The 18,078-nt window shown below is 41.3% G+C and overlaps 1 protein-coding gene across 4 annotated transcripts in view; it reads right to left on the minus strand.

The window, feature by feature from the left end:
• The window catches only part of DGCR8 (DGCR8 microprocessor complex subunit), a 37,820-nt gene that overhangs the window by 14,896 nt on the left and 4,846 nt on the right, over nucleotides 1-18,078 (minus strand). For all 4 annotated transcript variants that reach the window (XM_081284272.1, XM_081284274.1, XM_081284275.1 and 1 more), the window contains 8 exons: nucleotides 16,700-17,699; nucleotides 16,090-16,249; nucleotides 10,694-10,836; nucleotides 10,253-10,535; nucleotides 8,755-8,952; nucleotides 8,393-8,494; nucleotides 7,549-7,647; nucleotides 5,653-5,735 (listed from right to left, as the gene is read on the minus strand). In XM_081284272.1, coding sequence (XP_081140398.1) covers nucleotides 5,653-5,735; nucleotides 7,549-7,647; nucleotides 8,393-8,494; nucleotides 8,755-8,952; nucleotides 10,253-10,535; nucleotides 10,694-10,836; nucleotides 16,090-16,249; nucleotides 16,700-17,419 — 1,788 coding nt within the window. In that variant the 5' untranslated portion in view covers nucleotides 17,420-17,699. The remainder of the gene's footprint in view (nucleotides 1-5,652; nucleotides 5,736-7,548; nucleotides 7,648-8,392; nucleotides 8,495-8,754; nucleotides 8,953-10,252; nucleotides 10,536-10,693; nucleotides 10,837-16,089; nucleotides 16,250-16,699; nucleotides 17,700-18,078) is intronic.

Raw genomic sequence — 18,078 nt, forward strand, 5'->3', positions numbered from 1 at the left:
AAAGGCTTTCAACAATCTAAGGAGTATTTATTCAAGAAAAGCAGTTAAATGTTGGTGAGAACAGTGAACTCTATGGCCCTTTAACCTGCCCTTTCCCATCCACTCACACCAATTCTGTGGCAGCCACTGAAGGCAGAATGTGTTCCCAAGACCTTAACCCCAGAGAACTGTCACTCTTTTGCCTATCTAGCAGCTCTCTGGAAAAGCCTCATGGCAGGACTTTTCTGTTTGCCCTGACTTAGAGCTCACTGAGGAAAAATAGTCCAGTTCCCCAGGGCATTTTGGCAAAAGTAATCAGTGATAACAGCCTCATACTGCAGTTGCTTGAGGCTGTGCTACTAGTAGTGCAAACGAGAAGTTGGCCAAAAATCTTATAAGGAAAAGCTGGGGAATGAGGTGTTCATATAGAACTTTGAAAAGCTTTTCAATGTCTAGGGATCTAGATGGCACAGAAAAGACCTGAGAAAGCCTTAACTGCTCCATTTAGGAGGCCTGAAGGTTGTGCATGGGTGGAAGGAAAGGCTACTGCAGAGCTGCCAATCCCTGCAGCACCACAGAAGAGGCCCCAACAAGCATATAGAGCCCCTCAGCATAGGATGGGAGACTTACTGGTCTGGACAGTTTAAGGAAATCTCTGTCCAATCATCAATCGACCACTAAGCTAATGCAACAGTGACTCACTTGGTAGGCACATGTTAAAAAGAACATAGACTTCTCAAAGTTAGTCTGGGAAAGTCATTATAATTACAGGTTGAATTGTCTCCCCCTAAAATGTTCATGTTGGAGTCCTTACTCTTAGTATCTCATAATGTGAATGTATTTAAAGATAGGGTTTTTTTTTTTAATATTTTTTTAGGGGCTGGGGATGTGGCTCAAGCAGTAGCGCGCTGGCCTGGCATGTGTGCGGCCTGGGTTCGATCCTCAGACCCACATACAAAACAAGGAAGTTGTGTCCGCCAAAAACTAAAAAATAAATATTAAAAAAAAAAAATATATATATATATATATATATTTTTTTTTTTAAGTTGTCAATGGAGCTTTATTTTATTTATTGATACGTGGTGCTCAGATTCAAACCCAGAGCCTCACACATGCTAGGCAAGCGCTCTGCCACTGAGCCACAATTCCAGACACTTAAAGATAGGGTCTTTACAGAGGTAATCATGTGACACAAAACAAGGTCACTAGGGTAAGCCCTAATCCAATATGACTTGTGTCCTTATTTGGAGACAAACATGCCTCCAAGGAGAAAGGCATGAACATGAAGACAGCCATCTCCAAACCAAAAGAAAGGCCTTCCCTCACAGCCCTTGAAAGAACTAACTGGTCTGACATTTTGATTTTGGACTTCTAGCATCCAGAACTATAAGACAATAAATTATTGTTGTTTAAGTCACCTGTTTTGTTATATTTTGTTACAGTAGTCCTAGCAAACTAATATGGTCACCAAATAGATAGCAACAATAATAAACAGCATAAACAATAAACTTTGGGGAGGGGTAGGAATCTGATTTTCAGAGTTGCCACATATTATTTTAAATGGCAAGACATGCAAAAAAAACAATAAAGTACATATAGTCCACATGTTGGGGCGGGGGGCGGGGAAGTTAATACAAACTATCCCTAAGAAAGTTGGAAATTACCAGACAAAGACTTTAAATGACCTATAAAAAAATCAAACTAAAAGAAATCCTGTCTAAAGAATTAAAGATGGACCTGGAGAATATATCATGATAAGCGAAATAAGCCAATCCCAAAAAATGAAGACCAAATGTTTTCTTTGATATGCAGACTCACAATGGTGGTGGTGGGGTGCTAAGGAAAAATAGAGGAACTTTGGATTAGGCAAAGGGGAATAAAGGCAGGGGAGAGGGTATCGGGGTAGGAAGAACAGTAGAATGAATCAGACATTATTACACAATGTACATATAAGATTATATGACCAGTATGATTATACAACCAGAAGAATGAGAAGTTATACTCCATTTATGTATGATGTGTCAAACTGCATTCTACTGTCATGTATAACTAATTAGAACAAATAAAAAGAACTAAGCCGGCACAGTGGCACACGCCTATAATCCCAATGGCTTAGGAGGCCAAGGCAGGAAGATCGCAAGTTCAAAGCTTGCCTCAGCAACGGCAAGGTGCTGAGCAACTCAGTGAGACCCTGTCTCTAAATAAAATACAAAATAGTGACTTAGTAGCTGAGTGACCCTGAGTTCAATCCCAAGTACCAAAAAAATAAAAAATAAAAAATTTAAATAAAAATAAAAAGAGCTACAGATGTGACTCGATATTAAAGTACCTTTGAGTTTCAGTATTGTTAAAAGAAAGAAAGAAAGAAAGAAAGAAAGAAAGAAAGAAAGAAAGAAAGAAAGAAAGAAAGAAAGAAAAGGAAGACTTACAGCTTCATTAGGCAAAGAGTTCTTGTAGTCTGCATCTGAATATTGGTTTTCTTTCTAGCTGTGTAACCTTGGTCAAGTTACTTAATTTCGCTAAAAATTTTAGGTTTTTCTTTTGTTGTTGTTGTTGTTGGGCAGGGGGGATACTGCAGATTGAACCCAGGGGGTGCTTAACCACTGAGCCACATCCCCAGCCCTATTTATTTATTTATTTATTTATTTATTTTATTTATTTGAGACAGGATCTCCCTAAGTTGCTGAGGCTGGCCTCAGACTTGAGATCCTCATGCCTCAGCCTCTCATCCTCTGGGATTACTGCGGTACTATAATCAGCTTAAAATTTTAGTTTTTTGATCTGTAAAATAGCAATGTTATGGTAAAACACTGATGAAATATTAATAAAGCTTGTAGAAGAATGCTGAAAAAAAAGGGAGCAATTTAAGAATATGTTGCAATGGGGCTGGCGTTGTGGCTCAGTGGCAGAGCACTTGCCTGGCACGTGTGGGGTCCTGGGTTCAATCCTCAGCACCACATATAAATCAATCAAATATTGTGTCCAACTACAACTAAAAAATAAATAAATAAAAAAGAATATGTTGCAAAATACAGAATATCAATAAAGAGAAACTGGAGGTGTAGCACAATGGCTAAGCGCCTGCACAGCATCATGCCCTGGGTTCAATCCCCAACACTGCTAAAAGAGAGAGAGTTGAGAGAGAGAGAATTATGAAATAGTCACTAGAGAAGTTCCCCAGGAGATTCAGACAGGCAGAAGAAAGATCAGCAAACTTACAAATAGATCAATTGAGATTATCCAGTCTGAAGAACAGAAAGAAAAAAAGGAATGAAGAAAAATAGATTCAGAAACCTGTGGAATAATTTACTATTAGATATAACAATTTACATTGATTAGAGTTCTAGAAAGCAGGGAAATAAAACAGCAAAAAGAATATTTGAGGAAACAGTGGCTGAAACTTCCCTAGTTGAATGAAAAACTTTCATTTACGCATCAAAGAAGCTCAACTTAAAGAAATCCACACCTAGACACATCTGCTGAAGGTCAAAGAAGAGAATCTCTAAGCAGCAAAAAAAGGGATTCAGCAAATACAAGCTAGCCTCAATAAGAGTACCAGCATTTCTCTTCAGAAACCACAAAAGTCAGAGAGCAGTGGATGACAAAAGACTGAAAAGCAAAAAAATTTGTTCTAAGCTAGACATGATGATGTATACCTACAATACAGGGTTCTCTGGAGGCTCAGATCAAGGCCAGCAAGGGCAATTTATAAGACCCTGTCTCAAAGTAAAATTTTTTTAAAAGGTGTTTTAGAACTGCATTGGTGGTGTGTGAAAAAATAACTTTGAGAGGGCCAACAGAGAGGCCTGATCCCCAGAGGGGCCTGGGGATGTAGCTCAGTGGTGAGAGTAAGCACAAGGTCCTGGGCTCAATCATAGTACCTACTACAATAGGAACAAATTTTTACATGCAACTAAAGTTGGTATTAATCTGAACTAGCTGTTGTAATAGGTTTATATGTTATTAGCATTCCTAGAAAAACCACTATGAAAATATCTAAAAAAAATAGTAAAAGAAAGTACATTAGAAAGTTTACTTTAAAAAAAAAATGATGGTGGAATGTGGTGATCATTATTATCCAAAGTATACATATGAAGACAAGAATTGGTGTGAATATATTTTGTATACAATCAGGGGAAAAAAAAAGATATAGGATCTCAAGTTCAGCTTGTTCCAGAAAGCAAATATTACTCTGATAAGTACACCAGACAAAGACAACACAAGAAAACTATAGACCAATGTTCCTTCTAAATACAGATGCAAAAATCTTTTACAAAATACTAGCAAACTAAGTCCAGCAACACGTAAAAATGATTATATGGTACGACAAAGTGGAATTTATCAAGAATACAAAGTTGGTTTAATATCTAAAACTCAATGTAATACACCATACTAAGATAAACCATAATAAAATAAAAAATAAAACCACATGATCACCTATCTCAATAGAAGTAGAAAGGCATCTAACAAACTCCAAAAAATTCTCAGCAGGGACTTGGGATATAGCTCAGCAGTAAAGCACCTGCCTAGCAAGCACAAGGCCTTTGGTTTGATTCCCAGCATCACCAAAAACAGAAAGAAAACACTCAGTAGTAAATTGGATGTGGTGGCACATGTTTATAATCCCAGCTACTCTGGAGGCTGAGGTAGACTGCTCACTTGAGCCTAGGAGTCCAAGTCCAACCTGAACAACATAGTGAGATTCTGTCTCAAAATAATTAAAAAATTCAGCACAACCAGAAATAAAAGGAAGCATCCTCATTCTGATAACCTACAGCTAACAATGCAGCATACTAGTGAAGGAAACCAGTCACAAAAGACTACATATGATAAGATTCCATTTATATGAAATATCTGAAACTAGAAAATTACAAGATCAGAAAGCAAATTAGTGGTTGTCAGGGGCTGAAAAACAAGAAGAACTGGGAGTGACTTGCTAATAGGTTTTGAGTTTCTTTTGAGTGATAAAAATATTCTAAAATTAAACAGTTGTGATGGTGGTCCAACACTGAAAATACAAAAATCCACTGAGTTGTAGTTTTTAAAAGGTAAATATAGAGCTAGGGTTGTGGCTCAGCAGTAGAGCACTCGAATAGCATGTGTGAGGCCCTGGGTTCAATCCTTAGCACTACATAAAAATAAATAAAATAAAGGTATTGTGTCCAACTACAATTAAAAAATAAATATTTTTTAAGAAAGGTAAAATTTTATAGTGTATACATATTATCTCAATAAAGCTGTCATAAAAAAAAAGAATCTATCCTTCAGAATTTGAAAAGTCCTTGCTAAAAATAACCATAAAATCATATTCACCCTAAAAAGTTTACAACTAGATTTAAACGGTTCTTAAAACATAAAGAACAATCAAAATCTTATAGATTCTACCTCAAAGGTTCATTCCCACCACAGATCTACATTTATAGTGTACACTCAATGTGGCAAAACAAAGGGACAAAAATCTCCAACAAAAAAGGACAATTTTTCCCTGATTGCACAAAAGACAAGCAAGTTTTCTCTTTTATGAAGTATGAACAATAACCTGGAGGCTGGATGACTAAATCAGGGCACAGAGGACATGGGCACGGCCTGTGGGCAAGCCTCAGATCAGGTCAATAGGGCAGGTGGCTACACTGCAGCCATAATTCTAAACAGAGCAGGACCATAAGAACTCACCTCCAGTTCTTCACTGTCTTTTGGCTTCTCCTCAGAGGTCTGTTTAACAAAATCAGGAATAAGAATTTCCAGTGTGGCTCGGGCTATAAAAAGAAAAAGCCCAAGGGTGAGAGAGTAAACACAGCCCTCTTTCTGGGGCTCTAGCTAAAAGGGAAGCCAGGTACACTGGCTATAGAGTGAGCCCTGTGCTAGTTCCCATCTCCACAGCTCAGAGGTGTAAGCAAGAGCCCTGGGGAAGCATTTTAGAGGCAGGGTCAGGATAGGATAAGAAAAAAAGCACATCCTAAGGAAGGGCAATAATGGGACAGGCTACAAGAAGCTTCACAAGCCATACCAAGTGTGTATACTTTTACCATGAAGTTCTCATCACAGGCAAAAGAGGAGTTCGGATGTGTTTTAGAACTGCATTGGTGGTGTGTGAAAAAATAACTTTGAGAGGGCCAACAGAGAGGCCTGATAGCAGGCTACTGCAGGTATCCAGAACAGGGTTCAGGGAAGTGGCTGCCATGGGCAAGGTAAGGCAACTAGATCTGAGGTACATTCTGGAGAGAATATATACAGGGCAGAGCAAGGGGATGACACCCACATGAACAGGGCTGCTACCCACCACTGGCTAGGAGAAGTAAGTGTAACAGTCCATGTGCTGATGATTCAGTCTGACCCAGCCAAAGTTCAATTGCCAGCAAGACATCGCAGCAAAATAAATAAGTAAAAAAGACATTCCAATGTAGATGTCTAGTACTAGAGTCTGGGTGGAGGAAGCAAATACCAGCACTTGGGCAGCAAACAGTGACACTGCCAAGGGGACAGCCCAGACCATACCCCAGAATATTTCCACCCTACACCAGGCCCCATTTGTAGATTATATGCTCAAAACCTTGGTAAAACCAGTTTTAGGTAGAATCTCTCTAACACTGTCAGTAGGCCTTCCTGGTGACTGAAGTGGACAGTGTAAGCCTTGGATCAGCCATGCAGAGGAAATAACAGTAAACACAATGCAGAAAGGTTTCCCATTGTTCTCAGCATTCACCACCACAAAAAAGCAACACAGAGGGACACTCTTGAGTTCTAGAAGCAGAAAAGATTTTCACTGCCCCGAAATCCAGTGAAACTGTACACATTTTCTGCTCTGTACAGGGCAGACCTGCTCTGGGAGACAACATAACAATGGGAGAAACCTCAAGAATACGCCTGTGGATTTAAGGGCTGGGAAGGACAACCAACATTATTCTGCTATGTGTACTTTCCATAGAGGAGGCCAAATAAAACAATATTAAGCAAAATGGCTTTAGTAAAAGAATGCCAATTACTATGAGGGCCAGTAATAGAAGTGAATAGGAAGGACATGGTACAAAACAGCAATGGATTTGAACTAGTAAACACCAGTTTTCCAGGAGATAAGATAAGCTGTGTGTAATGAGCACTTACTCCCTACTGTAGTGTCTAAAAAACTCAGGAAATAGGCCCAAAAATGTAAAAACCACTTGAGAATAGTGGCAGCATGCTGATCCACCTCTTCTCTTTACTGACATGCCCACATTTTGCTCAGTTTCAAAACAAATTTGTTCTACAATATGCACCCAGCAAGGCCCAGTTGGCTCTAAAGTATACTCTAACCAGTGCATGGACAGGGCAAGCACAGAAGACACTAGCCCACCTGTCATTTGGCAGAGAGGGAGTTTCTGTTCTACTTTCAAGTTTCATACTTTACCCTATTTGAGTCTACTCCAATGAACATGTAATATTAAAAATCAAGTAGATGATTACATAAATAATGTCAATGTGCCCCACCCACACACCCACACCTGTTGCCACTGCTCAGCCCCTCCCTTAACAAGGTGAAGGCAAACCCAGCAGGCATCATATGTCTCCAGGACACTGAAGTAAACACATTACCAGCTTTATTCTTCGCAAGTTTTTTGCTGCTTGCAGTTCCAGATCCATAAGTCACACCATCAATGGTCACCGAGGCACCAAAAGGTTCACTTGGGTTCTCTTAAAGTTAAAATTACTTGTTTTAAAACACACTTGCCAAGACATAAAGTATGTACACACACAATCTGCCCACATTGACAGCCATCTCTGCAGAGAGCAAGTCAGCTCATCTGCAAAGACCACAGAATCCCTAAAGTGTAAAGACAGGAATGAGGATGGTCAGGAACAGACAGCACAAATGGAAAAATTGACAAAAATGGAGAACCATGAGAGACTGAGTCAAAGGGAAAGCAGGAGCTAGAGGCAGAGCCTCCTGGAATACGGATAAAGCCTCTGAAAGATGGAACACAGGACTATTAGGAGTGGGGAATCACAGGATGCAGTGAACTAGAGAAACAACCAGGCTTTGACTTCCAAAAACAGGCTAATTTACATAAAAATGTGAGGAAGATATCATGCAAGATAGCTGGTGGGATGTGGCAATCTAAGGTCTATTCATCCACTAGGGGTATCAGGAACCAGGAAAGGACCCAAGGCACAGTAGAGACGCCTTCCTCACAAGGCTCTGAGACAATACAAGGTCAAGAGACAGCAAGGCAAATGGGAAGAACTAGAGAAAGGAAACAGAGTCATTCACCCTCATCTCTGTGAAAACAAAGTACCTATCTGCAATACACTTCTTTGACTTTCCTTTGTACTTCCATTCCAAATACTCAGCTGCCACCTCCCTAGCCCATACCAAAGTGATGTTGACATTTATTCTTTAAATATTCTTTAGGAATGAAATGGAGAAAGTCAAACTTACCACATTCAAAGAAATTATAAACAGGGCGAACTTTGAGGACACGCTGCATGTACTCGTGAAGGATGCAGACCTCGGATTTCCCGTTGGGGTTAATAACAAACTCTGTGACAAGAAGGACCATCTCAGCAACAGCGTGAGGAGATACCACAAGCTAGTACTCAGGGAGCTGGCACCATCTGTATTACTGAATCATTCATTAGGGGCTCACCACCGTGAATGTGGCAGACCTCTGCATTCATAGGATAAACATAAGCTCTAAATTAAGTGCAATTCACTCACAAAGTACACACACTAAACAAATGGAATTAAAACAAACAAACATACTATGTGTGCTGATGTTGACATTTATAAGCCCAATTCACCTTTCTTTGTAGGTGCATCCTGCACGGATAAAGTGATGAGTTTCTGATTGGCTGGTAGGATTGGCCTCTCAGACTCAGCCTGCTTCCGCTTCATCTCACGGTTGAACTGTCGTCGCTCAGCCCAGGTCCTAAATTTTTTCACAGTAACTTGCTCAAAGTCAAAACGCTTCTCCAGGTAGTTTCGAAATTCCTCCAGATCTGTGCAAGATTTACCAGAGAATCCAACTAAACTTTGAAAGCAGGAGTCATGTTCCCTTTGTACACAAGATAGTGAAAGGCTACTCGTCAAATAAGCCTGGACCACACGATACCCATTTCCCTTTCCCTGTCCCTTTCAAAGTGTAAAGAAAGTAAGAAATCAAGCCTCTTCCCTCTACCAATTCAAATTATTCTGGCAGGTCCCATGTGGTTAGATCCCTGGGATATTCTTTTATCTTATTTACAGCAAAAACAAGAACGTGAAAAATGAGAAAAAAAAAAAAAAAGCTTAAAAGAAAGAAAAAACAAAATGACATAATCTTCAGATCTCTCTCTCCCTTTATCAAAATAAGTACCTGAGGCTGGGATATAATTCAGTTGGTGTACAAGCATGTACACCTTATACATGGTCTAGCATGTACAAGGCCCTTTTTGATTGCTAGCACCTCAAAAAAAGAAAAGAAAGAAAAAGAAAAGTATCTGACTTCCAATAGCAGCTTCCCAGTACCACTCTGACCTTGTCACTCTCTTCCCTTCCATCCTCCACTTCTGCAATCACTAACACATCCAGACAGCTCCCTTCCTTTGGACCTTTGTACTTGACGTCTTCCCAGTCCACTTCCCCTACCTCAGCAACAGTTTTCTCCTCCCCACACCTCTTCCAGGGCACCTCACACTCAACTGAGTTATAGCATGGGCAGTACAGCAATACACGGAGAAGCTGAAAACAAAGTCCTCTTTGAAGTGATTCAGCAGGTAGGCTGAAAGAGATGTGCCACCCTAAAGAGAGGTCTATTACTTGAGGGGACAGAACTAAACTAAAAGATGTGGAGGAGAGACTAGAAAACACCAAAAAGTATCTAATAAGCAACTGCAAAATTTAAGAAACATATGGATTGAAGAGTATGGACTGAAGGTCCATTCTGAGATCATAAGGATAAATTCAAACACCACCACAAGAGCACATTCTACCAAAAAACTAAGAGTTCAGGAAAGATCATATAAGTAACCAGGAGAAAAGGGCTGCTCATCCTGTATGGCAGCTTCAACCATATAGATTCTGAAAAGCCTGAGCACAGGAACTTGTCAATGCCACACTCAGGCAGGTTCTCTCAAAAGCAGGGAGACAGGCCCTTCCAGTCATGTTGGAGCAAACACACACATAGATGCAACTAGGAACAAGAAACGATGGCTTTTGGTGGGAGAAATAAGATTTCTGGGTAGGGGTGGGATGTAGAAGCACCCCTGCAGATGGATTCTAAGTGGAAAGGAAGGAAGAAAATGCCCTAGGAAAACTTACCAACTGACTCATCTTTGCACACCTCAACTTTGGCCTTCACCTGCCCCAGGGCCCCAGGGGCTGCCTCAGCCCCTAGCGGGTCCTTCTCATCTGGTGGCCCGGAGTCTGCGCCCATGGGGTCAGGCTCTTCTAGGGAGAACTCCAGTTCTGTAGATCGGCTCAGGGGCTTGATAGGGGACACTTCCCCACTGGGGGTGAGTTCACTGCTCTGCTCCCGTTCCTCATTGTCCTTCATTTTCTTATAATGCAGACAGGGAATGCTACTCAGAGGAGGGTCATGTTTCTGTGGACAGCGAATTTGCAAGAGGTTACAAGAACAACTCAAAGTCTGAAAACCTGATGCCTTTCACCAGCCTCCATTTGGCTTCAGTACAAAACATTATAGACAGGCACATTTCAGTCATACAAATACCCTTAATTCACAACTGATGCCTCCCCTACCCGTATGCTTCCTGTTCCCAAGAAATAGGGCCTGGACCAGGTGACCACCCGAGACTCTCTGTGCAGATACACGGGGACTCCAGAGTTATGAAAAGTCATAATCCAGCCGTCGGGCAGCGGCTCTGTAGGTGGGCGGCCACGACCTGCATGAAAGATGAGAACATATTGCAATTATTTTTAATCACTTAGTACTGTCACCATGGAGCCTCCTGCACATCAAACTTTCTATGTTTGTGTATTTGTATATCTGGGTCTTTCCAGAGAATCTAAGTTCCTATGTCTTGCTCCCTGCTAATTCTAAGACAGCATTTGGTGTAAGGTAGGAACTTATACATGAAGAATTAGTGCATGAGGAGCCTGGAATAAGACTGTGCAAAATAGGAGTTCTAGCCTCAGCTCTTGTCTCCACTTCTGGTGAACACTGTATTTCTTTCCTGCCTGATCAAAAATGGCCACAGGCAACCCAGAGGCCAGGTATGCTTTGCTAATAAATGGCATTATCTGTCAACCAATATTCCTAGTGACCAGGTGACATATCATTATAAAACACTACTTTAAATTAATAAATTTTATATTGGACACTATACAGATTTAATGCAATTCCGATCAAAATCTCAATGACATTCCCCATAGAAACAGAAAAAGCAATCATGAAATTCATCTGGAAAAATAAAGAGACCCAGAATAGCTAAAGCAATCCTTAGAAGGAAGAGTGAAGCATGTGGCATCACTATACCAGACCTTAAGTATACTACAGAGAAATAGTAACAAAAACAGCATGGAATTTGCACCAAAACAGATTGGTAGACCAATGGTACAGAATAGAGGACAGAGACTAACCCACAAAATTACAATTATCTTATATTAGACAAAGGCGCCAAAAATATGCATTGGAGAAAAAGATAGCTTCTTCAATAAATGGTTCTGGGAAAACTGGAAATCCATATGCAACAAAATGAAATTAAACCCCTATCTCTCACCATGTACAAAACTCAACTCAAAATGGATCAAGGACCTAGGAGCAAAACCAGAGACCCTGTATCTAATAGAAGAAAAAGTAGGCCCTAATCTCCATCATGTGGGATTAGGCCCCGACTTCCTTAATAAGACTCAATTAGGACAAGAATTAAAATCAAGAATCAATAAATGGGATGGACTCAAACTAAAAAGTTTCTACTCAGCATAAGAAACATTCTGTAGGGCTGGGGATGTGGCTCAAGCGGTAGCGCGCTCGCCTGGCATGCGTGCGGCCCGGGTTCGATCCTCAGCACCACATACCAACAAAGATGTTGTGTCCGCCGAGAACTAAAAAAAATAAATATTAAAAATTCTCTCTTTCTCTCACTCTCTCTTTAAAAAAAAAAAAAGAAACATTCTGTAAGATGAACAGAGAGCCTACATCTTGGGAGCAAATTTTTACCCCTCACACATCAGATAGAGCACTAAACTCTAAGCACCAAAAAAACAAATAACCCAATCAATAAATGGGCAAAGGACCCAAACAGACAATTCTCAGAAGGTGATATACAATCAATCAACAAATATATGAAAAAATGTTCATCATCACTAGCAATTAGAGAAATGCAAATCAAAACCACTTTAAGATTTCATCTCACTCCAGTCAGAATGGCAGCCATTATGAATACAAATAACAATGAGTGTTGAAGAGGATTTGGGGAAAAACACACACTCATACACTGCTGGTGGGGCTGCAAATTGGTGCAGCCAATATGGAAAGCAACTGGACAATCAGGAATGGAACCACCATTTGACCCAGCTATCCCTCTCCTCGGTCTATACCCAAAGGACTTAAAACAGCATACTATAGGGACACAACCAAATCAATGTTTATAGCAGCACTATTCACAATAGCTAAACTGTGGAACCAACCTAGATGCCCTTCAACAGACAAATGGATAAAAAAAAAAATGTGGCATATATACACAATGGAATATTACTCAGCAATAAAAGAGAATAAAATCATGGCATTTGCAGGTAAATGGAGTTAGAGAAAATAATGCAAAGTGAAAGTAGCCAATCCCAAAAAACCAAATGCCAAATTTTTTCTCTGATATAAGAGGCTGATTCATAGTGGGGTAGGGAGAGGGAGCATGAGAGGAATAAAGGAACTCTAGATAGGGCAGAGGGGTAGGAGGGAAGGGAGCAAGTATGGGGTGAGAAATGATGGTGGAATGTGATGGACATTATTATCCAAAGTACATGTATAAAGACACAAATTGGTGTGAATATACTTTGTATACAACCAGAGATATGTAAAATTGTGCTCTATTTGTGTAATAAGAATTATAATGCATTCTGCTGTCATATATAAATAAAAAATTAATTTAAAAAATTTTATATTGGTGGGGTTTTATTTGTTTTGTTTTTGTTTTTGGTAGCAGAAATTGAACCCAGAGCCACATCCTCAGCCCTTTTTATTTTTTATTTTGAGAGCTTGTTTGGAGGTTCCAGCAGGAGAGCGCAGCTACTTGTATACCCTTGACAAGAACATTCCTCCTCTATCAGGGAAGGTCATCCCCTACAACCAAGCATGCAGCTTCAGGAGAGATGCACATAGAGTAGTGAGGGAGGAAGGGAGCACCCACCTAACCAGCCAGATCAGTCAAATCAACCCTGGCAATCAATGGGGTAACAGATGTTGCAGCCAGATCACCCTCACATCCTTATTTTTTATTTTGAGACAATTCTAAGTTGTTTAGAGTCTCATTTAGCTGCTGAAGCTGACTTTGAACTTGCAATCCTCCCAAGCCACTGGGATGCCAGGCATGTGCTACCACAACCAGCTCTATATTGGTTTTAAGACACTACTCCCAACCCCTTCTTTGCTTTATAGGCCATAAGAAAAAAGTTTTGGGCTACGGTTGTGTCTCAGTGGTAGAGCATTTGCCTAGCATATGTGAGGTACTGGGTTCGATCCTCAGCACCACATAAAAATAAATGAAAAGGTATTGTGTTCATCTACAACTAAAAAATAAATAAAGAAAAAAGTTTAATTTTTTTTTTCAAATGTGTGAATGCTAGGGCTCCCCAGAGCCTCACATGCTAGGCAAGAACTCTACCACTGGGGCTGAGGGTGTAGCTCAGTGGAGGAGTGCTTGCCTAGGATGTGTGAGGCACTGGATTCAATCCTCAGCACCGCATAACAACTAAAAAAATTATATTTAAATTTAAAAAAAAAAAAAAAAAAAAAAAAAAAACCTCTATCACCAAGCTATATCCCCAGCCCTTTTTTAAGTTTTGAGACAAAGTCTTGCTAAGATGCCCAGGCTGGGCTTGAATTTGTGATCCTCTTGCCTCAAACCTCCCTATAAAGCAATGTTTTTGCTGGTATTTAAAACAAAATAAAATTTAGAAACTAAAGAAAAAAATGCAGATGAAATCTAAACACCATATATATATTATGGAAAAAATAACAGCTAGGCATGGTGGCGCATACTTATAATCTCAGCAGTTCAGGAGGCTGAGGAAGGAGAATCACAAGTTCAAAGCCAGCCTCAACAACTTAAGGAAGCCCTCGGCTACTTAGCAAGACCCTGTCTCAAAAATAATAAAAAAAGGGCTGGGGACGTGGCTCAAGCGGTAGCGCGCTTGCCTGGCATGCATGCGGCCCGGGTTCGATCCTCAGCACCACGTACAAACAAAGATGTTGTGTCTGCCGATAATTAAAAAATAAATATTAAAATTCTCTCTCTCTCTCTCTCTCTCTCTCTCTCTTTAAAAAAAAAATAATAATAATAATTAAAAAAAGGGCTGGGAATGTGGCTCAGTAGTTAAGTGCTCCTAGGTTCAATCCCTGGTACCAAGTAAATAAACAAACATTTTTTAAAAGAAAAAAGTATCAATGACTCTCAGTATCAATGACTCAGTATCAAAGTATCAATGACTCTCTGTAGTCTCCCAACCAGGCGGACCTGACCCTAGGGCCTATACTTAACACATAGGTCACTATTAGACATGGCTCAGAAGAGTGCTCTGTAGGTCACAGTACACCCTATGGTCCCTTCTTCCCAGGGTTTGGGTCATGGTGGAGTTTCCTCATACTATCTTTGGGCTAAATCTGGAGAAGCAAACAAGCCAAGAATAATACATAACACAGGTTCCTGGCCACTCATCTATGACAATGAGTAGTCATAACCAGCCCAGATAGCTGAAGACCTCACAACAGCTGTAAAGATTGAGGTCCCTGCTATGGCTCTTGCTAGGCAGTTAGGCAGACCAGGTCTACTGCTGACTATGGGTTGCACAAAATGGACTTAGGTTTAAATGCTCAGAGTAAGCCTGCTGAAACTATAGGAAGAACACGATGCCAACCTTCCAAAATCATCACTCCCTGCCCCACATCTCCTCTAGAAGCTGCAGCCTCATGTTCATTACATCTGCAATTACCTATCCTGACATTCCTTCTACTCATCTACCACCAAACAAAAGGTATCTGCTGACTTGTCCCCTAAGTGATCCAAGGAGGGCAGTCACATGCCACCTACCTCTTATTTTCCATCCCAGTCACTCATCACCTTCTGCACCCAGGGTCTCATCCATGTGCCTGAGTACTCATGTATCTCTTTAGCCCTTCTTCTGAGCCCAACATCTCTACCAGGACAATCACAGGTGCCTCTAGGCAAGTACAGACTGAAACCAATCCCAACTCATCCCACACCTGCCCCACTTTAATGACAGAGCCTCACAGCACAATTCTGGGTACCTCTCAACTGTTCTCGTATTAATGGATCCTCAAATCCAAGTGCAAGACCCACTGCATGCTCATAGAAAACACTACCACATCTCTCCAAGGAAATTCTACCTTTCCCACCTAAAGTACACATGCTATCCTGAGGCCCTAGGAGTCATGCTTGACCCACTGCATGCTCATACAAAACACTACCACATCTCTCCAAGGAAATTCTACCTTTCCCACCTAAAGTACACATGCTATGCTGAGGCCCTAGGAGTCATGCTTTTAAATAGAAATTAGGTAACAATGGCCTACCTTCAGTGGTTTCCCACATAACCTGACACAAAGCTTGAACCATAACCATTGCCTGCCACCTTGCTGAATACCCATCACTGGGCTTCCACATCCTTTGGCTGCCAGTTTTCTTGTCTCCCAGCACACACTGATGCTCCCTCCTCTGCACAATGTCTAAGGCTCTATAATTTCCAAAACACTTAACAACAGAATCTGTACCTGGGTTGTGCAAAGGGTGAGTCCTTGTGTCTAATCTGTTTTCCTTTCATCAGACATGACTGCTATACTCAAACACATGTCTCTACCCAGATTGATGCCTGGTATCAGAGGGCTCTTCAAACATTTTTTGTGAAGGAAACAATGGTACTTCTAATGCCTGGAAACACTACTTTGTGACCCACAAACTTACTTTTCAGCACTGTTTTAATCTTGGTCATCATGGGCTGCACACTTGTTTCTCCATCAGATGGATGATCACTGTCTCCTCCATATTTTTCCTCCATTCGCCTCTTCTTGGGAGCACAAAGGCCTTCTTCCAGCAAAGCATCCACATCATTGTCAAAGTCATCCTGCAAAACAAGGTGTTCAGATCTCACAGCCCCCAGTGCCTGTTCTCCTGCACCACAGGGAAGCTTAACAATATTAGGACACACACAGAGCAACAGCGCTCAAGGGGGCCGAGGTGTGCCCTGATAGTACATGATCATCTGAAAAACAGGATAAAACAAATGAAACCAACACGCCTGGTCCAGGTGAATACCCTGCCAAGGAGGCTTTTCAGCAGCACCTGCCAAATCAGGTTGGAAAGAGGATACATGGGCAGATGTCAGCCAAACTTTTCAAGAAGAAACTTAAAAACCAGGACTCCTTGTATCTTTCTTAGGTGCTGCTGAGAAACCTAACATGGGTTTGGCTCCTGTTTTTGTTTTTCATTTTCCTGATTTCAAAAGATACAGCTATTCCCAAACCTCTCTTTGGGTTTTGCTCAGAGCCCTCCAGAGGAGGGGTCGCCAACATACCTCGTAGGAGAAATTCAAGGCTTCTTCATCCACTCTGTCTCTTTGAACGATTGCTTTAGCCGTGAACCCGCCTGCTCCTTCTTCATCTAGCTCCAAATTGTCAGTAAAATCTTCTAACTCATCGAGCACTGCATACTCCACTCTCTTTTCCTGATCCAGCTCATTCTCCTCATCCTTCTTATCCGCACTCTCACCCCCTACGCCTACCCCATTACCAACACTCCCGCCAAAGGGACAAGCATGCATGTCTCCACTGACAGGACTAAGGAGCAGACCACATTCGGTCCGAGTGTCGCGCTCCACTCCTGTGTACAGCACCTTCCTGTCCTTACTCCTGCAGCTCTCGGTAAAGCTCACGCTAATCTTTACATCCTTAAGCAACTTAAGGTCAGGGGAGAACTTCCGGACCGCAGGTGCGTGCCGGGCGGTGCGTGGGCTGTGGCCACTACAGTTCGGGTCTATGAGGAGGCGGCCCTTAGAGAAGGATCCTTTGGAGAGAAGAGAAGCTCCGCAGAAGTTGAATGGGTCCTCAGCAGGGGGTTCGGACTGTCCATCACCACCAGAGCCAACGTCCATTACCTCTGCATCACTGGACGTTTGCAGGGGAGGTGGTGGAGACTGTTCACAGGGCAGCACTTGGAAAGGGCAAGCTCGGTTCTCCATCATAGCTTCTCCTGCGGGCTCACGCGGGAGAGGAGAGGGACTCTCATATGTCTCCATATTAAAAGCAGTTAAGACTATTTTAAAAGACCAAAGTTTTAAAACACCTTACACAAATCTATACAGCTAACATGCACAAGTCCGTCGAGACCCAGTGCCGTCCTGCCCGCGCTGTGCACACTGGCTGCTTAGTCAAGCTGGCCACATTGCTCTTTTCATTAATGTAGACAGCTTTTAGAACCACTGCCTCAATTATTGGAAATCACAATGCACTCAGCTTAAAAGACTGACGACTAAGTGAGTCTGTCTTCATGCCAAAGTGGCACCTTTCTTCTTCCACCTGCAAAGAAATTTAAAAATACCGTCACGAAATGACAGAAACCTTTCACTTCCCTGGTATCAAGTTAAGAATCAAGCGCTATTAACAGCATAGTAAAGTACTTAAAATAATACTGCCTATAAGAACCTCTTAGACATACTAACTTCACTATTTTCCTTCAGCACCTAAATTATAATTTCTTAAATTATAATTAAATTTTTTATTGACCACTTTAATTCCTCCTTTAGAACAAAAATAATATAATAAGGCTCAAAAAGGATTTTAAAAACTACAGTAAACTTCACCATAGTGTTCCACTAACTCATCCTATTTAGGTAGATAATCAAGCATGCGGTGGGAGGCCGCCTTTCTGGAACACACATAAAGTGTGTGGCCTCCC

Source organism: Spermophilus citellus (assembly GCF_964194105.1).
Source record: "Spermophilus citellus genome assembly, chromosome: 3".
In the NCBI taxonomy this organism is placed as follows: domain Eukaryota; kingdom Metazoa; phylum Chordata; class Mammalia; order Rodentia; family Sciuridae; genus Spermophilus; species Spermophilus citellus.